Source organism: Meriones unguiculatus, chromosome 12 (assembly GCF_030254825.1).
Source record: "Meriones unguiculatus strain TT.TT164.6M chromosome 12, Bangor_MerUng_6.1, whole genome shotgun sequence".
NCBI classification, from domain to species: domain Eukaryota; kingdom Metazoa; phylum Chordata; class Mammalia; order Rodentia; family Muridae; genus Meriones; species Meriones unguiculatus.
The window spans coordinates 33179408-33201724 of NC_083360.1; the positions used below are offsets into that span (position 1 = coordinate 33179408).

Below are 22317 nucleotides of genomic sequence, written 5' to 3' on the forward strand. Positions count from 1 at the left end.
GATCCTGAATGCTCACTGGCTAGCCAGCCTCGCCTAAATGAAAGCATCCAGTCAAGAGGCCCTGTCTCAAGACAATAAGAGAGAACAATAGAGGAAGACACTGCAAGTCCAGCTCTGATCTCTGCACATGTGAAAGGGTACATACATCTGCATACTCACATGCATACACAAACACAAACACACACACTAAGTAAATATGCTCAGCTAAGATTCCATACTCTTTTTCAAGATTATGAACTATTTGTGCAAATGTGCTTGCTGTTTGCTTCCGTCACTCTTCAAATCATTCAGTGGCTTTCCTTCAGCCACATCCACTGTTTTCCCAAAGAGAGAATTTGATTTCTTACCCTTTTTGGAAGCAATTCCTCTTGGGCTAAAAATCCCCGCTTATGCACAGAGGGGTCATAGTCGCCATACTGGAAAGGAAAAGAAAGACAGCTGGTGACTGAGGACGTAAGCACTACTGTCATTTCTGAACAAGGCTCAACTCAGCTGGTCCCTCCTCCCAATTCCAGGGAGCAATTCAATTCTGATGACAAGATTTCAACCTTGCCAGTTTGTTATCCTTGAATGAAAATACAAAGCTGATTACATCTATGAGCAGAGTTGCAAAATCCCATAAGGGATGGATGGGTGATGTGCTAATAAGAATGTGACATCTGTATGGAAATGTAGTCTGTTTCCTAACCCTCAAAGAAAGCAGTCGCTTCCAAACATTAGCTTTGTAATGGAAACAACAAAACACAACTGTGAAAGTTGTGATTAGTGAGGTATGATAAAAGCCTTACCTACAAATGCCTCTAAGCGGCTGGTAATTGGAGCCAACTGCTAGGTGGAACCAGGGATAATGCAGGGAATATTTTTAATACCTTTTGCTCAAGGTTCTGAAAGTTGCTTTGGGAAGATCTGATATCAACACTGACATTCCTATTGCACAAAGAAACAAATAAAATAAAACGTTAACTGATACAGCCAAAGCTGTAGAGCAGATTACCAGTGGGGCCTACAATCGAAGTTACTCTTCCAGGAGCAACAATTCAGATATCTGTCCTCTGATTTTTAAAAACAATATTCGTTTCTTTCCTAGAAAACTTAGCTTAGATCAGAGAATCATCCACAATCAAAGAGCAGGGCTGGTATGGGACTCGGTGGGGCAGCACTTGCCTTAGCATGCAGATAGCCCTAGGCTCAACCCCCAGCCCCTGGTATAAAAAGAGACTGTGGACTAGGAATAGTGGTGCATGCCTTTAGTCCCAATCTTTGGAAAACAGGTATAGAAGCAGCTATGAGTTAGCAGGCAACCTGAGCTATACAGTGAGATAAAATAAAGTCTCAAAGTAAAATAAACAAGCGAGAGAGACAGAAAACAATAGAACATGAGCACACATCCTGGCTCTTACCACTCAGCAGTCAATGGTTTCTCTCTCACACATTTCCTTAGCTATGTGGGGTGGTGCAATGCCACAGTGCTTAGGGGTCAGGTCTTTCCTTCCCCCAGGAATCCAGCTTCAACTGTAGGGCCTGGCAAGTGCCTTTACCCACAGAGCAGTCTCAGGAGCCCAGTGCTTTAGCTCTCTTTTCTTTTCACTCTCTTTTTTAAATTAAAAAATGTTTTTAGATTTAGTTTTATTATTTTATGTGTATGAGTGTTTTGCCTGCATGTACATCTGTGCACCACATGTGTGCCTGTACCTAAACCTCTATGTGGGTGCTGGGACTAAAGCTTAGGTCCTTTGCGTGAACAGCAAGTGCTCTTACCCACCAAGTCAACTCTCCAGATCTCTCCCCCTCTTTTCTTTAATTAAAGATTTAAGCTGGGCACAGTGGTAGACACCTACAATCCCAGCCCTCAGGGAGGCAGAGGCAGGCAGATCTTTGTGAGTTTGAGACCAGCCTGGTCTACAAAGTGAGTTCAGGACAGCCAAGACTACACAGAAAAAAAAAAAAAAAAAATCTTGTCTTGAAAAAAAACAAACAAAAAAATTATTATTACTTCATTTTATGTGCATATTTCATCTGCATGCTTGTTGATGTCCCACGTGTGACTAGTGTCCTTGGAGGCCAGAAGACACCCCTGGAACTGGAGCTATAGATTCGTGAGCCACCATGTGGGTGCTAGCAGCCTACAGTTCCAGGGAACTCAGCTCCCTATTCTGGCCGCCATGGGCAACAGGCATGCATACAATGCACACACAAACACCAAGGCAAAACACTGATAAACATAAAATAACAATAATTTTTCAAAAATTTAAAAGAGCCAGGCAGTGGGGACACACGCTTTTAATCCCCGCACTTGGGAGGCAGAGTCAGATGAATCTCTGAGTTGGAGGTCAACCTGGTCTACAGAGTGAGTTACAGGACAGCCAGGGCTACACAGAGAAACCCTGTCTAGAAGGGGGAAAAAAGAAAAGAAAAAGAAAAAGAAAAAAGATGAAATCTTTCCAAGTTCTTCCTTAAATGAGAGCACTGGCCCTGGAGGACCTCGCCTGTATCAAGGAGCAAACAATAAAGGAATCCAGGTGAGCATCTGGGCGGTGCTGGGCCCTGTGAAAGTCAGGCATGAGTACTGTGTCTCAGGGCTTCACAGGCTATGACTAAAGCCATGCTTTGCATTTGCAAGCCTTTCAACACTCACCAACCAAATTTTAATGCAAAAGTAAGCAGATATGCAAAGTTAAAGTAGTAAATTCAGGTCTCAAAGGCTTGCAAGATTAACGACCCCCATTATTAAATTACACCAGGCTCCCAGCTACTACCCTGATCAAATATATCACATCTGAGCAATGTGGAGGCAGTGGAGACTCTTCCCAAAGAGCTTCTCGCTGGACTGGCTCCACTCAAAACATTAAAGCTACCTTGATCTCTACTTAAATGTCTATTTAAAAAAACAAAGGGGAAAAATGCTGGTGTTGTGGCAGTAAACAAATAAAAAAGGCTATACCACTCTATAGATGGAAATGACTATTCCTCATCTTTTTATGTAACAGAAGCATTCTGATGAGCTCAAGGTGAATTTACTGTGAAAGTAAGAAAGCTGGAGTTTCAAAGCTCTGCAGCTATGTGGGCCTGTGCTTAATGTTATATTCATCATTTGGTATCCATGCATTAAAGAAAACCCCCTAAGTTGCCTACATTTCAGAGGCTACAAACCTGGTCTTTTACTGCCCCTTATAACCACCTGAATTTAAATTCAAGAAAGGGAAGGATGGGGATGTAGATCAGGGATGGGGCTTAGCATGAAAGAGATCCATGGTCAGTTTTTAGAACTAAAACAAACTAAGCAAGTATCATTATCATTTTGAGAAACTGACAATTAAGGTAAAATTCTTGGGGCTGGTGGGGTAGACTGAAGACACTTGCTGCCTTTGTAGAGGGCTCAGGTTCCAGCACCCACATGGCAGATCACAACTGCCTGTAACGCCAGTCCAGGGTATCTGACGCGGTCTTTTGGCTTCCTTGCATGCACATGGTGCACAGATACTGCACGCAAAGCACCATACACATAAAATTTAAAAATAATTTTAAAAAATTCTGGGCTAGTGATTAAGCTCAGTGGTTAAAGGTATTTGCTGCGGAACCTGATGATCAGATTTCTGTAACAAGAACCCATGATGGAAGGAGAAAACTAACGCATGAAAGTTGTCCTCAGATCCCTACATCCATGCCTTGGTAAAGAAGTTGCAGAATTCCCACCCCCACCAAACAAAATAAACAAACGTAATTTTTAAATATTAAAAACATACAAACAAATGCTGGGTACTTGGGAGGCAGAGACAGGCAGATCTCTGAGTTGAGGCCAGCCTGGTCTAAACAGTGAGTTCCGGGACAGTGAGAGCTACACAGAGAAAGCCTGTCTCAAACAAAACAACAAAACAAAACAAAAAACTAACCAACCAACCAACCAAACCAAACCAAAACCAAAACCAAAAACACAAACCATTCGAGGTCTATGAGCTGCCACAGCGGATGAATGTGCCTGTTGTCAAGTCTGATGGCCTGAACTCAACCCCCAGGACCCACACAGTGAAAGGGGAGAACTGACTCCCGCAAGCAGTCCTCTGACCTACACATGCATGTCATGCTACGAGAAGCACACACATTCGAATAAATAAATATGCAATTACATTTTTTTTAAAGATCCAACTCATTCTTGACGTAAACAATCTTTTAAACTTGCTATTTGCTGTTTGGGGGCTGGGAGTAAGGCTCAGTGGTAGAGTTTATTGACCCCAGTCTGACCTCCAGCTCTGTGAAATCAAAAGCTCACCTTTAAGTCTTTCTCTTTTCCTATTTGTAGGAGGTTATCTGAGGGTTATCTCCCATACTGTCCAGGCTAGCCTCAAATTCCTGGGCTTGAGCAATTCTTCTGCCTCGGACTCCCAAGAAGCTAGGCCTAGCCACTTGAAATGCCTAAGTTAAAAAGAGCCTCTTTCTGGATATGAACAATTTCCTCTCTGCATATGCAATGAAAAATCAGCCAAATGTTTTAATAAAACAAAGGTTTGCCTTTTTTCTCCCTTTCTTCTTTCTTTCCATCATTGAAAAAATTGATTCCTACTATATGCAGTTACTAAATTCCATGTGAGTCAAGGATTTAAACCTATAAACAAAAATCCATAAAAGTACCAAACGAGAGAGGATGGGCACACCAGTGGGTGGTGAAGCCGTTCTCAAGCCTGACACGTAACAGCAGACAAAGGTTGCCACCATTGTAGATGAGCTCCTATAAGTCAATCTGAAAAGGACAAGAGCCTAGAAGAAAGGGGGCAAGTCACACAGCCACTGCAGACTGAAGAGAAGAGAGGAAACGACAGCAAACAAACCCCTGAGGTTCTTAGTCCCGTGGCAATGGAATGCAATTTTTTAAAAAACCTCTTTTTTGAAACAGGTCAGCAAAACTTTAGAAGACTGATTGTATGCACTGTTGGGAGGGGCGTGCAAAAGCAGGCATTCTCATACACTGCTGCTGCAAGTTAGATCAGAACACACTTCTAGAGGGCATGTATGTAGTATCTGAGGGAAAATGTACAGGAGAATTACTGGGCTTTCTTGGAGACAGAGCCCTACTGTGCACCTCTGGCTAACGTGGAATTCACTATGCAGACCAGGTGAACAGGACTTGGGCTTAGAGATACCTACCTCACAGACATTCTTAAACTAGTCTGCCTCCCCAGCACTGGGAGTAAACCGGCAGCACTGTGATTTGGAGACAGGATCTCATTTGGTGCAAGCTGGCCTGGAACTCAAGCTTGCCGTGTAACAGGGTGGTTTGGAGCCCCGAACACTCCTGCCTCTGGAATTAACAAACTCTCCATTCCCATGCTGCTAGCGATAGAACCAGGGCTTAGTTCACACTAGGCAAGAACTCTGCGAACTGAGTGGCATCCCCAATCTCTCCTAGACATTTTTGTTTTTGTTTTTGTTTTTTTGTTTCTGAGACAGGGTTTTGCCCTGGCTGTCCTGGACTCACTCTGTAGACCAGGCTGGCCTCGAATTCACAGAGATCCCTGCCTCTGCCTCCTGAGTGCTGGGATTAAACGTGTGAGAAACCAAGCCCACCCCCTCATAGACATTCTTAAATTCGTCCCCTCCTATATCCATCCACTACCTGAGGTGCTGACCTCATCATCTCTAACTCCAACAATCACTAGAACTTTTAAATAGATCGCCATCTCTATTTCTAGATTTGTCTCCCTCTGTAGCCTTGGCTGGCCTGAAATTTGCTATGTAGACCAGGCTGGCCTTAAACTCACAGAGATCCATCTAACCTCTACCTCCCACATGCTGGGATTAAAGGTATGTGCCATCACACTGGGCACTGATCAATCTGTTCATTACATAGCCACCAAAGGTTCTGCAAAAACAGAAGGCCTTCACTGCGTCAGCCGCACGCACAGGCTAATGCTAAGAAAGACCTTTCATGATCTGCTCCCCTGAGAGCTTTCATCTTCAGCTCTTGCTTTCACATGTGCTCAGTTTCTTAACTGATTTGCATTTAGCCACTGTCCCTGGCACTTTTAGAGTGGTAAAAAAAAAAAAAAACACCAAGCTTCTCCCAGTGTTTATTGTCTTGTAGTCCTGGCTGACCTGGAAGCTGGGTAAGTGGCTCAGTTTTGAGAATCTCAACCTCAAAACTCTGAGATCCTCCTGTATCTGCTCCCAAGTGCTGGGGTTAAAGACACAACGCCTGGACAGATTCATTTATTTTTATTTATGAGTATGTGTGTGAGCCTTTCTGAGTGAGTATATGTGTACCACGTGTGTGCAGCAGCCCTCAGAGGCCAGAAGAGGGCACTGGACCCTCCGGAACTGGGGTTATAAGCAGTTGTGAACTTCTATGCAGAAGTTCTGATTCAAGATTCTGATTCAAGAACAGCAAACACTCCTAACTGCTAAGCCATCTCTCCAACTCTATCTTCCACTCTTCTTTTCTTCCTTCTGAGCATTAGCAGTCTACAGGCAGCAGTAAGATTCATTAGTAATATCCTATTCTCCCCTAGTAATTTTCAGTACAAACATATTTCAGAGAGAAAGAAAACCACATTTGAAACACCAAATTGTCCATATAATATCCCACTGGTGGCTTAAAAATTGCAAGATGATTTTGTCATGTGACTGGTCCATTCTTTTGATTCTACCATAAATCAAAATTGAACCAAGAAATATGGTTTTTGTTAACTAAACCCATGTGATTAATACTCATTTGTATTTATACTTTGAAGTTAACTGTTTCTTTATGTGTTGGAATTAAGTGCATCTCTATGGTTCCAACAGCTGAAATACTGTAATGAATACATTTGCACATAATTATGTTCCATGTGTTAATGAGCTCCATTCCATTTCCCCCTCATACTTCTAGAGTTTCTTTCTGCTTCATAAAGGTTGGGAAGAAAACCAACTGCACATAATGAAAGGAGACAGTATGGTTTACTGGAAAAGTTCAGATAAAACTTGTATTATCATGTAAATGAAACTAGAACTTAGTGAAAATTAACTTGGTGAAAGTTAACGCCTGACCCCCACATACCTCACTAGACTGTGAGGGGCTGGAACAAAGTGCTGGGTCAGGCAGCCCAGACACCTGGGTTCCAGCCTGGCTCTACCCTCCATCCCACTCTGCCTCAATCTTCAGGAAGAGGCAGGTGACTGTGTGCTAGAACACTTGCCTCATATGTGTAAGGCTTTGGGCTCAGTCCCCTGTGCCATGAAAACAAAAACAAACAAACAAAAAGTGGTCTGTACATTCCATAAGTATAGAAATAACATAAAATAATTGTGATTTGAGCAAATCACTCATCTTTTCTAACCTTTAATTTTGTCACCAGAACAAGCACAAGCCTTGGCTTCCAGAAAATACTATATGGACTGTCTTGTGAAATAGTCTGTTGAACACTTTGTTAAACAGGGATGTAGCTTATCCTAAATATCCTCCTACTATTAACCACTAGTCTGAGAAACTGTTAACTTTGTTACAGAAAGTCCTGGTTTCTAGAAAGCAAGCAGGGTCTCACTTTAGAGCCCTTGCTGGCCTGGAACTCATAGGGATTGACTGCCCTGCCTAGCATTAAAGGTGTGCACCACTATGCCCAGCCAGAATACAGACCTCAAAGCTAGAGATTACCTTTATTTGTAAGATTCCTTAATTTAACACCGGAAAACATAGTTAGAGCACCCGCCTCCATATGAACCACATATGTTGTCTGTGAATCACTTTCATCTCCAAATTGGCTGAAGCCAAATAAGTAGGGCTTTCCTACAGTGAAGTCTGTTCAAGCAAGCATCTGCTGGGTCCTTGAAAAATGATCCACATCCCTCTGCCCCCACAAAGGTGGCCTTTGAATTTGTGACCCCAAACCCATAGCCATTGAGAATGAGGTCGTATCCTTGAGAGCTTGCATCTCAGACAGGAGAAAGTATGCAAAAAGGCACCCAACTCTGGGCCAAGTATGTGGATTTAATGAAAGTGGTGACGACTGCTTTGTCACTGTCAGGACTGAAAGGATAGGTCTTTCCTGTTACTAATATTCTTCATCAAGGCAAAAAAGGAGCATATGCTTTACTTGAATCACAGCCCATCTTCTGTTTTCTCAATTACTCCTTTTTCAAGGAAGGCATAAAATACAATTCTAAAGCTAGAGATTCTGCCTCTAGCTTTACCCATGAAGGTACCAATGACCTTGGAGAATCACTGAGGGCAGAACTTGCTCTAGTGCCTGCATCTGACAGTTAACAAGCCCCATGTCCCATCCTTGTGACTGCTCAGCAGACACTAATGAGTCATCAAATGATTAAACTGACTCTGTGCTTCTACTGGCCTGACCAGCATACACATTTCAAAACCCTTTTCCCAACCCAAATGACAAACAAGTCATTTCTGGCTGTGATCTGAAGTTGTATTAAAAATGCGATTGCGGTGGGAAATCCAAGGGTCATGAAACACTCTGGACTGACATTCTAGCTGGCCTTGTAAGATGGGACAAAACTCTAATACTCAATGATGCGCCTTTCCCACCACTCCAGGACTGCTGTCTAAGCGAAAGTGAATGACTTCAGGCTAATGAGACAGCATCACTGGGCCCAGCAGGCTCAGCAGACCCACCTCCTACAGTATCTAAGCACATGCACAAAACATGCCCACCAGGGCCTCCAGGAGCGTGGGTTCTAAAATGCAGTCTCTGGAAAGATGAGTTTGGATGGAGGATCTGGGTCTTGCTGACCTAGAGGCCCCATTTGATAATAATTAGAGACCATAAATTTACTTTTCCTGACTAATAAAATGAAGCTGATGTGATGGATTTAATGAACCACATGTGCATAATGAGATTACACAGAAAATTCATCTTTTAGAATGAATTCACTTAGAATGAATTTAAGTCATTAGAACAATGCGCTTGTCATTCACCTAATACATAACACACATACACTCACATATACAAAATACACAGAAATTGAGGCAGCAACAATAGATGCCCAAGAATCATGACATCTCATTTTCAGGGGCACGTTGTTCTCAAGTCCCCAAAATCCAAAGAAATGAAGACCGTATTTCATCCTGTGATAAGTTAATGTTGATGAAGAAGGCATTTTTCTTTCTTTGCACCCACCTTAGCCTGGACAGCATAGGAAGCCAAGAGTACTGAAGCCTCAGGAGGGCAGTAGATCTTTTCATCCAAAATCTGCTTCTTCACCTGAAAGGGGCAATAAGTGAGAGATGAAATGGCTCGTGTGGAAGACAGCAGTGCCACCTGGTCACAGCAGATGGCTGCAGGGTATTCTAAATGAGGGCTGCTTTAGCAGCCTCTTAATGATTTTCTGACAAAGGGGATTTTTTTAAAATTGTTGTAGACCAGTTGAGAGTTCAGCCACAGAGAAGTTATCAGTAAGATGGCTGCATAAAAGTAAGTAAGATGTGCTGACTACAGCAGAGACTGACATGCAGCTAGGAGAGGTTGAAGGTCGCTGTGCTGTCTGTCTTGGGCTCCATGGAGCACTCAGAGCACTGCAGGAGACAGGCCCTACTTTCAGATCTTCATACAAGACAAAAGCCACCAAGGCCACTGAATTATGACTGTAGAAAAAAGTCATCACTTCCAATGTGCTGCTCTAAGGAAAAAGGAAGCAATAAAATTTGATCGATTCAACTTTTAAGTACACATGAGGCTCAGGAAATATAATTCCTAAGCCATAATGTTGAATTAACATATCTCATTGCACCTCATTTCTTACAGTGGTGCAGTGTGTGCTGTTGCAGACACAGGACAGGAGAGCCGCATACAGTGGGGGCCGCTAAGCAAGGCCAGCTCCTTTTCACAGATTCACAGTAGTAAATGTTGCCTTGTGTAGTCACAAAAACAACGGAGCCAGAGTCACAGGAGAGACAGGTGCTGCCTCAAGTCCTCACAGGAAAGCCGTTCTATAACACTAGGGTAGTATGGGCTCATGTAGCTTAAGCTTGTCTTGAACTCTCTCTGTAACTGAACATGACCCTGAATTTCGGAACTTCCTGTGGATTACAAAAGCACACTATGCTCTGTTTATACAGCGCTGGGGTTGGAACTCAGGGCTTCATGAATTCAAGGTAAGCATGCTATCAACAGAGCAACAGTCCCAACCCCCAACAATCCTCATGTGGCTTCTCTCATGCATACAATTTCTCCAGGCTTTAAAACCAAGTGAAAATGAAAGCTGAGCTGTTCTGAAGCAGTGAAACCTTCCAATCTCCTGGTTTCTTTACAAAGAGATAAAAAAGAAGCCATAATACAAAAACAATCTGAAACCTTTTTACCTAAAACATACACACACAGAGAATTCTTCATAAAAGAAACTATTTGGCCAGTCATGGGGGCACACATACTATAATCTCAGTATTTGAGAAGCTGAGGCAAAAGCATCTCAAACTCAAGGCCAGCCTTGGCTATAGAAAGAGATCCTCTTCTCAAACAACACAACACTATATAGAGGATAACACGTATCATGAACACAATACACAGAGATTCCATATTACAAGGATTGTATGAAAAACTGTAGATACTCTTCTGGCAAATCAATGTAATTAATGGCCTGTTACAATCTTTTAAATCATGGACAGTGGGCATCTTAAGGTACATAAGCAGCTTCGGCATGTCACTACATACAGATGGCCATGAAACTGCCTATGACACAGCAAGGTTTCCATCCTTAAATAAACCACTTCCCTGTGCTCCGAGATGGTCGACCTGTAATTCTGGAACACCTAATGTGCCATTCAGAAGTCCTGCCTTGATAGACGGCAGATCTTGAAAAAGGAACTTTTTGCTAAGCCTCTGAGGCTTTTCTTCATAACCTCAAAGAACATTTAAGTTAGCTGGAAGAAACGGGGATCCATCTTCATGGAGATATCCTATTGCTTAACTGTCTATTCTTCATCATCACACCTCTGCAATTTCATCTGACAGCAATTCTCATCACTGGGGTAAAGCTCTATTTTGAAGATTGTCTTTCCATTATTGAACCGAAAGACTGACTACTTGGAAGCAGAACATTTTCTGCATGTAGAAGTGTTTGTGGTCAACTTCAAGGGGTTCATTCACCTAGGCTGCTTCTGAAACCACACCCAAGCTGGTCCTCTTAGAACTGGGGAGACAGTATGGGCTGTTGTACCTGTAAGAAAAATAAGTGTTGCGTGATCTCTTGAACTAGCTCCTCCTCAGCATTCTCAGGATAAAATTTGGCCAGGAAGTGAAAGGTAACTGGTTCTTCCTTCGAAACATCATGATCCAACACCTGCAGAATTGCAGAGCAAAAGACATGCTGTGCTGGCCCCTCGTCTTCATGCGCTACCATCAATGCATGCTTCACAGGGAAGCTATAAATCCCTTCCCCTGTTACATCCCTCACATTTCCCAAAGGCTGTGTTTCTACAGTTGGAAGCATTCATAGAGCCATCTGTAGCAGGATACAATATCCACTTCACACGGGGGTTCTGAACCAAATCAATCAATAAACCCAAGGGAAGAGCAGAGCTACAATGACAGCACAAGTGTTCTCAAAGAAACAGAAAATAGTTACAAACTAGAATGTATAGCTCAAAGATCTTGGGCATTATCCTTAAAGGAAGACTGAAGATTAAATTTTTTTTTTTTCCAAAATAGGATCATCTACCTTTTTTTCTTAATGCCCACTCTAATAGGTCCTACTGGAACACAGCTTAAACACAATAAGCTAGATTTTTGTGACAGCATTTATATGTTATGAATATTAGAAGTGAAACATATGCATCATGGCAATGCTTTGTTCCTGGAATCTTGCAGAGATGTCCACAAAATGCTTGCAGTGCAATAAGTAAAGCACTGCTTTTAATCTTCTAACAATCCCACCCACCCCCTGAAAAGCTTGAGCCATCTGCTCTCCAGAGTGAATTTCATTTCAGGACATAAACATGCTACCAGGCTCCATTAACATGTGTCATAATTTATTTCCTTTGAGCAGTAGGTTCTATGACTCCTGATGCCCTCAATCTAATATCCATTTGGCTAACACTCAGGTATGATTTAAAATTCACTTTGCTGAGAATCATAAAAAGATACAGAAAGCTTTGCTGTCTCTGATATATAACTCTCCACATGCCTGCCCAAATTCCAGTGGCAGTCCCCAAGGGACTCGAAATAAACCTAATCCAGGTTGCCCTCCTATTCACTGGCTCTTTGTAGCATTTGGAGTTTCTAATCACTGGAACGACCATTTGAAACTGACAACTAACAGGAGTTCTAAGCATGAAGGTGATCATCATGTACATGTTGTGAACAAATTTGAACACCTCACTTACCACTAGTAAGACAAGAGGCTTTTGTTGGTTATATTATACAGTAGATGACTTCAGGGGCAACATTTAGGGTCAGAATTAGACATGGAGTTACTCTGGGAAGAATCCAGGGGTCTTTTGGCCCTGTTCTCCAGCTGTCTTCCCTGTCAGGTAAAGAGACAGGCCTGTCTCTGTGTGACTACAGAAACCCATCAATGGGCAGCTTCCTTAAGCCACATCCATTTCAAGCCACCTTCAAACTGCTAGAAACCTAGTTTTCCTGTGCTTAAGAAGTCCCCAGAGAACCCTGAGGAGGAAATGGGCATTGCTCCTTCATCTCACTTCTTTTCTTTCTTATTAATGATTAAGTTAGTTGGTGTTCTCAAAGACTTAAAAAAAAAAATCCCTAAAGAACATGGGCCCTAAGGAGAATCTCTCAAAAACATAAAAAAATAAAAAATAAAAATTTTTTGAAGTATACAAAGGTACAAGTAATGTCATCCATAAGACCTGACTAGTGGTGTAATGTCCAAAATCATGGAAACAGGGTAGTGACAATGGATACAAAGTCTGGTCAAGGTTGAGTCCTGGTGAGTCCTGCAGATCTAGGAGAGTCCATGGAGAGTAGAAATGCCTGTAGGACCTGTTTTCTACATACATGACTTAATTTTTAAAACTGGCCCCTGTCAGGTGATAGTGATACACAGCTTTAACCCCAGCAGAGGCAGGTGGATTTCTGTGAGTTTGAGGCCAGCGTGGTCTACAGAGTGAGTTCCAGGACAGCCAGGACTGCACAGAGAAACCCTGCCTTGAGATAACAAAAAATCCTGCTCCCTTCTGTACCATGTCCTTGTCACACCCCAAAATGAGCAAATAAGCTAAGTGCATGGTCAGGAAAAACAAAACAAAAACAGAAAGCACAAGCCTCCCCTGCTGGTTTCATGGAGATCTAGCCCAACCTTCTTGTCCATTTTGAGCCAAGCCACGGTGTCCTTGATTGTGTACTGCAGTCCAAAGAACCAGGTTTCCCGAAGCCCCAGCGTCCGGCACACCAAATCAAACAGGTCCTTCCCTTTCCATTTCATCTGTAATATAACAAACCAACAGGGAAGGATGTTGTGAGCAAAAATCATAATCGGCTCACATACAAAGCTGTTCTCAGCACTCTCTACTGTCACCAAAATGGCTGATGAGCACTGAATTCCTAAATAATTTTAAAGCTTCCCACAAAAAACCATGAGTGGGAAAATACCAATTAGAGCTTAATGGCTTAATCGCCGTGGAACACACACACAATACCTCCTTGGACAGTTCTGTAGAGATCTCAATATCCCCAAAGGTGCTAATTTAGGAAACCTGGTAAATAAGCAGCCTCATTTAGGAGAGTCAAGCTCCTGAATTAGTCCAGGAAGATGGCTAGTTTGTGAGACACTAACTCCCTTGAGATTTTTTTTCTTTAAATTGTGACTATCTTTTGATAAAAGGTAAGTTGTTTTTTTTTCTTTTTTAACTTAAAGACTAGTTTTACTCGTAAAAATTAAAATTAAATCTATAGAAGCTGTAATAAAAGCTAGAAATTGTATAACAGAAGAACGGGAGACCAGATAGGCCAATTGCAGGTCTCTCTCAGGATGCCTGGTTGGGCCCATGCTCACAAAGAGCAATTCTAAATGTTCAGTGTCCAAACTCAGGTGATGAAAAGACACCAATATACCATGGTACCTTTATTCCACAGTCCCACTTTCAAAGGGACTTCAAGGTTCACTGCTAAACCTTTCTGCTACTCAGCGGTGTAGCTGGAAAAAGCAAGCTCCAACATCTTCACAGGGAACGAGGGTGCAGGGCAGCTGAGGAAATGATGCCACCTAGTGGCTATGTGTCAAGCAGGTTTTTCCTGTATGACCTCTCAACCGTTGCCTGCTGGAGACCCTCTCCAGCTACCCACGCATCACAGCAACACTCATCAACACTTAGGCACACTTAGGAACATATGAAAACACATGCATGACCAATCTTGAGATTGGAATGTGAGGGAGCGATGAGACCACCTGATTGCAGAAGCCCGTGTACCTTTCCCACCCTCAGGAGAAAACCTCTACCCATCAGAAACATAGCTCCATCAGCCAAGTGCTTGTCACACAAGCACGACAACCCCAGTTGGATCCCAGCATTCATGTAAAAAGTTGTTTGTGGTGGCCCATGCTTGTAATCCCGGCACTGGAGAGGTGTGGTGGGGTTGGGTAAGGGGTAGGGCTCACTTGCCAACCAGCCTCACCTAATAAAGGAACCCCAGGTCCCAGTGAGCATTTAGCTTAAAAAAATAAAAACAAGGTGCTGGGGAAATGGCTCAGAGGATAAGAGCACTGATTGCTCTTCCCAAAGGTCCTGAGTTCAATTCCCAGCAACCACATGGTGGCTCACACCCATCTAAACATGAAATCTGGTTCCCTCTTCTGGCGTGCAGGTGTACATGCTAACACACATTGCATAAGTAATAAATAAATCTTAAAAAATAATAATAATAAAATAAAAACAAAAGAACAAAAAACATGGGGCCCGGTGAAACTGCTGCCTGAATAAGGGCTCTTGCTGTCAAGCCCGACAGCTCCAGTCTGAGTTCAATCCTTGGGACTATATGGTAGAAGAGAACTGACTCCCCTGGCTGTCCTCTGACCTCCACTCACACCTACATACACATACAAACAAGTAAAATTTAAAAACACAAACAAAGCGAACAGCTCCTGAGGAAAATGAGGTTGACCTCAATGTTTGTCATGGAGTGTGTGCCCCGGTGTGTATGTGAAGTTCAAAGGACAATTTGGTGGAGTTGCTTCTTTCCTTTGACCTTTCTATGGCTTTGGGGAATCAAACTCAGGTAGACAGGCTTGTTCAGTAAGTGCCTTTACCCACTAGCCATCTTGCCTACCCCTTTACCATTCCCCACCCCAAGTGTTAGGGATCAAACTCAGGGTCTTGCCCATCGTAGGCAAGTATCCTACCACTGAACCACACTCCCAGCTCCAATCTATGTTGAACAGATGTGAAGGAAAAGTCCTCTGCAAGTCCTCAGCAGGAGAGGCCATCTCGTTCTGTTTACAGCCAGAGTCAGCAACCCAAAGAAGACCTCAGCATATAGGTGGCATGTTGGCTTTGGTCCTCTGCCAGGCCAGGCGTTTCTCCTATCTGTCCTGCATCCTTGGCCCCACCCCCGCTCTGACCATAGTGAGGTCTCTGCAATAATTCAATGATGGAAATCTTTAGAGATATTTCAATAGAAAAAATAAATGGGTTTATTCTAAGAACACAACTTCTTTCCACCTTTTATAAGGCTAGATAATAGGCACACATTTGTCAACTGGACAGAGAGTTTTTTAATCCTTGGAAGGAAGGTCTTAATTCCTACAGGCAGATTTAAGTGAAGAAATGTTATTTTTGAAATCTGGAAGCTTCAGGATGTTGATTACCCTCTTGTCTCTATTTTAAGCAGCACACAGTATATAAATTATAAATGCCTACCTTGCCACAAGATAATGTGCCACTAAAGAACAGGCATTTAAGTTAAACACCCAAGGACCAAGAGGATCAGGGTATCACTCCCAATCCACCAGAACTCTCAACCATGGCCAGACAGACCTTGGCACAAAGGGCTGTCAGAAGCAGGATGAGGAGGGCACTGGAAGGAAAGAAAGCTTCCAAGGGGACAATGGGTGAGCCTCCACACTGGAGAGCTGAAAACCTCAACACAATATTGTATTGACACAGTTTTCCTAGATCCCTCTCTACTTCTGTGTTTTTAAAATGCAGACCTATCTAAGGCCGAGGATCTGGCTTGCTTCCATGTATGTGGACCTATCTGCATTGCCCCCGTGGCACGCCTGGGTTGGCTACCCAGAGGCTATTTAAGCTGTGGGCTGGCTTTCCCCGGGGTCCGAGGATTGTTCAATGTTCCTGAATAAACTGCATTGAAAAAAAAAAAAAATGCAGACCTATTTTTATTAAGTGCAAAAAGACAACGTCTTTACCCCCATGGAGCCTGCAATAAAGAGAAGAAGAAACAATTCTCAGAACAATTCAGAATGCCCTACTTACATTTTTTTTTCCTACTTATATTTTAACATTGGTGCAAAAGATCACAGACTATTAGAGCTGGAAATGAGCCTCAGCACTCACCCGCTGTGAACCCATGTTCTCTCTGTAAAACCAAGTAAACTGAGTCACCAATTATTTGGCAGTCTGCCAAAATAAACACTGGCCCCTTTTTCATGGTAATCCAAGGTAGGCAAAGTCCTAGTCTCACAAACACCCTTTTCCAGCTCTGTGATCATCAAATCTTTTTGTCCCTACCTTGGCCAATGAGTGACCAATACTGAGACAGAACCCCTTTTCAGAAGAGTCAGATACAGCTCTGTGTGATCACAGCCAGTTTTCTAACAAGTGCTTTAGAGCATATAGAGTATCAGATACTGAGGCTATACAATGGCAGAAGCAGAATGTCTGTGGGGAAAAGACTCCAAGAATAAGTAAGGGTTCAGTGATGAAGGAAAGAAACTCTCTTAAAACAACAACAATAAAAACTATGATCTGTACAGGGAACCTTCAGTCATGTATCTGATAGGGCTGAAGCTGACAGCCAGCCTTAGGAGTGGGGGTGGTGGGAATGACACTTGATGCCGGAGCAGGTGGCTTTGAGGACTCATCTGCTTTTTGCGTGTACTCTAACGGGTGAGGGATGAGCTACAGGGAAGGAACAGCTGCAGTCTGGACAAGAGCACAGAACAGACGCCTCCTGCCATCAAAAGACAGTGGGAGAGAGGGGAAGTGGAAAAGAGGCAGTCCGAGAACCAGCGCCACAACAGGCTAGAGGGAGAAAAATTCAAGAAGGACACCTACCTGCATTTCCAGCTTGAGCACCTTATATCCCACTAAAAAAAAGAAGGAACACAGAAAAAAGCAGCAAGTTGGGAAAAAAACAGATGAGCAATTAAGTTTTAGACAAGATTAGTTAAACTGCCTAAAGAAAACAGGTGGACTGGTAGTATGTGCCTTTAATTCCAGCACTCAGGAGGCAGAGGCAGGCAGATCTCTATGAGTTCAAAACCAGCCTGGTCTAGACAGTAAATTCCAGGTCAACCAAGTCTACCCTGTCTCAAAAAAAACAAAAACAAAAAACAACAACAACAAAAAACCCAGTAAACTAGAGATGCTCTAAAGACATTTGACTTAAGCTTCAAGCCCTCTAGGCCAGGGAGCTGGCTCAGCTACACATGTCATAAAGTCTAAGGACCACAGTTCCTTCTCTGGGACCAACATGGTAGGAGAGAGCTAATCCCATAACACATCCCCTGACCTTCACATGCTCCTACACAGACACAGAGTAAATTTAAATGTTTTTAAAAACCCAAAAGCCTTACGCCAGGTGCAGTGGCACATGTCTGTGATACAAGCACTCAAAGAGGCAGAAGCAGGCAGATTGCTGTGAGCTCAAGGCCAGCCTGGTCTACAAAGCTAGTCTAGAACAGCCAAGGCTACACAGAGAAACCCTGTCTCAAAACAAACAAACAGCCTTTAAAGGCCTTCATTTATAAACCAAAACATTCAGGGCTGATGAGATGGCTCAGCCGTGAAGAGTACTGGCTGTTCTTCCAAGCACCTAGGTTCAAATCCCAGTACCCACATGGCAGTTCCCAACTGTCTGTAATTCCAATTCCAGGGGATCTGACACCCCCACATAGACATACATGGAGACAGAACACCAATGCAAATAAAATAATTAATTTTTTAATATTAAAAAATAAAACACAACATTCTAAATTGAGACAAGAAGACTGGTGGAGGCCAGTAATTCAGGATAACCTTGGGAAATATAGTGGGACCTCATTCCAAAACAAAATAAAATGTTTGTCTCTGTCTTTAAGCAACTAATAAGGTTTTGTTTTGGTTTTTTGGTTCTTGTTTGCTTGTTTGTTTTGCCAGACACCTGGAATCCTAACACTGGAGAGGTTGAGGCAGGAGGCCAGCTTTAGCTATATAGAGAGCCTCAAAAACAATCAAATAAAAAGACCAGAGTTTTCTGTTTGGTTAATTTCCACAAATTACCTATAAAAGATTGTGCTTTTCAACATGTTTTTTTCTCAAATGCATGAGGTCTCCTTTGTCTTCCTTACTTGAATTTCTGTTTCTCTAAAAACAAGAAGGTGCTCTAGAGTTTTCAAGTTCCTGTGGAAGGGAGGCTGGGCTTTCTTGATACAGGGTGACTTGCTTGAACATGATTATTTTTATGTCTGGTCCACTGCAGTAGACCAGTGCAGTTCTAAGTGACTCCTTGCCTTTAAAGATCTCTCCAGGCTGTGGGCATCTCTAACTAGGACTAGCTTTAGTCATCATCCCAGTGACCAATGAGGAGTATACAGCATACACAAGACACGTACAACAGTAGCTGTTTAATATGGCTGACTGGAACCCAGTCTCCAGAGCTTAGAGAAGAGTTAGCTCCTACATACACTCCTTCTCCAAATGTACAGTGAACATACATTGTGCCTAAGTCCAGCTCAAGGTACTGGGGGCCAATGGGGAACAAAGGACAAGTCTTCCTGTTTCTACTTTTGAGCAGAAGCCAGGCAAGAACATATGATCATCACAATGAGGTTTCAACACTGAAGCAGTTGTTATAACAGAGGTACCCAGGGACTGCTGGGACTCCTCAGAAAGACATCCCCCTTCACAGAAGTGACATCTAAACTGACTCGTGGTGGAAAAGAGAAGCTGAGTTAAAAGGATGGTTTTGGAGAAGCAGAGAGCAGGGAAGGGTTGCAGGCAGAGAAAATAGGGTATGCAAAGATCTAGAACAAAAGGGGCCTTACGGGAAATGGAATATTCTAGGTTGATTGGAAAATACTTCTGCATTTACAAGAAAACCAAACTGAGCCAGTGAAATGGCTCACAGGTAAAGGAACCCTGCCACCAAGCCTTGACCACCTGAGTCTGACTCTCAGGACCCACATGTGGCAAAAAAAAAAAAAAAAAGAGATTTTCTGTTTCCTCATCACAAGTCCTGCCCAGAAGACCCACGGGAATGGGGGACTTCTCTGAGGAGACACTGGCTGAGCTGGGTATTGCAGAGAAAGAGCTGACAAAAGGAAGGTCATGCCAGACTGGAGGAACAGCGTGTCTGCTCTTGAGACACACACACACACACACACACACTCAGAGATCAGAGATTAAAAATAATTGAGATGAGAACTAAACCACAGCTGCACACGGTGGTACACACCTGTAGTCCTAGCACTCAAGAGGCTGAAGCAGAAGAACTGAGTGAGTTCAATGTCAGCCTAAGTGCTATAGTAAGACTATCTCAAAAAAACAGAGGGCAGGCTCTGGGTGTAACAGGCTATGCCTTAAATCCCAGCACTTGGGAGGCAGGTGGATTTTGAGTTTGAGACCAGCCTGTTCTACACAGTGAATTCCAGTCCAGCCAAGACTACATACTGAGACCCGGCCTCAAAAAACAAAACAACAACAACAAAACCAAAAACAAAATCCCCATCATCTAAACACAGTGTTTTGTCAACTATCCAACTCTACTTCTGGCATCTAAACCAAGAACCCAGAAAATAATCTGGTGACTATTTCTCCAGTCTTTTAAGGATAGAACACAACTGGTACTATTCTAGACACACAAAAGGCAAGTTAAATCATTATACAAGATAGATGCCTCAAGGTATCAGGGCTTCTTTCCAAGAACCAGCCAAAAAGGCATAGGTCAGTGAGTGATCTGCCCGCAGTAGATAGCTCAGCGCTGTTGCTGTGTGACCTTGCGCACGTTATTGAACTTCCTCATGCTTCGACAAGGATAATAAGCAGAACCTGTCTTAGCAGATTGACCTAAGGATTAAGTGCATTAATACATTTAAAAAGACTAAGACAGTGCTGGGCCCAGAGCAAATAAACACTCACTAGGGGGTGGTTATTGTTAATTCCCACTCCGTCTCCCTGCCTTGATTCTCAAGTGGTGCTGCTTAAAGCCTCCCAGGCCCACTTCACACCACAGTGATGGATGACAGATGGGAAAGGGCACCATCAATCCTCATCCAGCTAACTATGCTATCACTCATTTGACAAACACTTATTGAGCACCCACTACATCCTAGTCTTTGTGCTCAGCAGAGGAGATAAATGATGAATTCAGGACAAGACACAGTTCCCCTTGTGTCTGACAGGGAAGACAGGTAAATGGATAAGGAAAAACAAATCTGCTAAGTGCTAACAGAACAGGCTGTTGTGGGAACACAAGTCCAGCCCAGGAGACTTTCGGGAAGGGGGCTTCACTGAGGAGAAACTGACTGAGCTGGGTGTTGCAGAGAAAGAGCTGACAAAAGGAAGGTCATGCCAGCCTGAAGGAACAGCGTGTCTGCACTTGGGTCCAAGCTGTTGCGAAGTAAAGGAATGTTCTCTGCACTTTTCTAGGATCTGACAAACAGCATGATTTCCAATCTGCAGTACTAAATGTTCAATGCAGGACTGAATATGTAGCATTGGCCCAGTACATGTGACAATTCTCATTCTGCACAGCTGATCTGGGACCAGGATGTGTCAGGGCACTGGATCAAAGCAGAAATGCATTTGTACAGATACAATAGTATCTGTAGGAGTAGAAGTCACAATGAATGGTATGTATTTCCTATTTATTTTCCTATTAAAACATTCCTAGCCAAGGCTTAATGGCACAAGCTTGTAATCTTAGCCCTTTGGAAAATGGACACAAATTCTGAGCTAGCCTGAACTGTAGAGTAAGATGCTGTCTAAGGAAGAAAAAAAAAAAAGTGTTTCTGATACCTGATGACACATAAGCCTTTCAGACCTACATTTACACTATGATAGACCTTTAACATTTTTGTACATTTGTGTTTGTGTACATGCATATGTGAGAGCCTGTGTTTAGAGGACACTTGGTAAGCATTAGTCCTCTCCTTCTACCATGCGGGCCCCAGAACTTTTGAATTGAGGTCATCACGCTTGGTGGCAAGTATCTTTACCTGCCAAATCATCTTGGTGGCACAAGATGGTCCTACAGGCCTTAAAATAATCTTGAAAATCACATTTATTTTAAATTCAGATTATAGCGGGGTGGGGGGGGACTGGAGAGATGGCTCATCAGTTAAGAACACTCACTACTCTTGCAGAGGACATCAAAGCACACACACTCCTTCAACCCCAGCTTTTCTGTGTATCTTGGTTGTTTCTTTAATGCTTTCCTTTCTTCATTCCCTTGCTGACCCTAATCAAGTCAAAGAGTCAACCTGTGTAGCACACAGAATCTGTAAGCTTTTGGTGTTAGGTTTATGGTCTTTTTCTGAACAGTTTGTCAAAAGCAAAACAGTCTCTGGTTTTAATCAACTGTACATTTAAACCCCTCTCTTTCCACCTGGCTAAAGTATTCAACTGTTCTACTCACTTCTTCAGCCCTTTTTCCTGGTCGTAGCTAGAGAAGAAAAGAGAGTCTGAGGCAGGTGTTCATATTGCAGAAGGAAAGAGGGTGGAATGCAGAAAGAAGGCATAAAGGAATGAAAAATCCAGCCTCTAGTAGATGGAAGTGCCCCCTCTGCAGGCCTCCTGTCCTTACAGTGCCCTTCAGACAGAGGGACTGGAAGGAAAGCCTCTGGAAGCTGCTTGGCTGTGGCCGTGCTTGCTTGCTTTCCTGTTACTTTAACAGGCTGCAGTGTGATGTCATAGATATATATTGCGCCTGTATCAAAGACAGATGTGTATGAACTTTATAAACAGGGCTAAGTGCTGTCAGCTTGTTATTTTTTATATGGGCTAGATTTACAAGCTTTACCCAGAGTGAAGTACTTGTCATTTATCAATTTTAGAATGTTTTAAGTAAATAGCACTGAACACTTACCCTCCACTGCAGGAACATAGCTAGAATGCAGCACTTTTCAGTTACAGGATGGAAATGGTACCAATAACCCGTGGAGTTGATTGGAGTCTATTAGCCTGGGCAACCATCTTACCAGTTGGCCTGGGTTGCATGAAAT

The 22317-nt window shown here is 43.0% G+C and overlaps 1 protein-coding gene across 9 annotated transcripts in view; it reads right to left on the reverse strand.

The window, feature by feature from the left end:
- Nucleotides 1-22317, reverse strand: part of Nf2 (NF2, moesin-ezrin-radixin like (MERLIN) tumor suppressor) — an 83758-nt gene that overhangs the window by 43007 nt on the left and 18434 nt on the right. For 6 of the 9 annotated variants that reach the window (XM_060365579.1, XM_060365580.1, XM_060365581.1 and 3 more), the window contains exons 2-5: nt 13240-13365; nt 11140-11262; nt 9105-9188; nt 348-416 (exon numbers count right to left, since the gene is read on the reverse strand). In XM_060365579.1, coding sequence (XP_060221562.1) covers nt 348-416; nt 9105-9188; nt 11140-11262; nt 13240-13365 — 402 coding nt within the window. The remainder of the gene's footprint in view (nt 1-347; nt 417-9104; nt 9189-11139; nt 11263-13239; nt 13366-22317) is intronic. The other 3 variants (XM_021632725.2, XM_021632723.2, XM_060365582.1) reach the window with 2 other exon arrangements.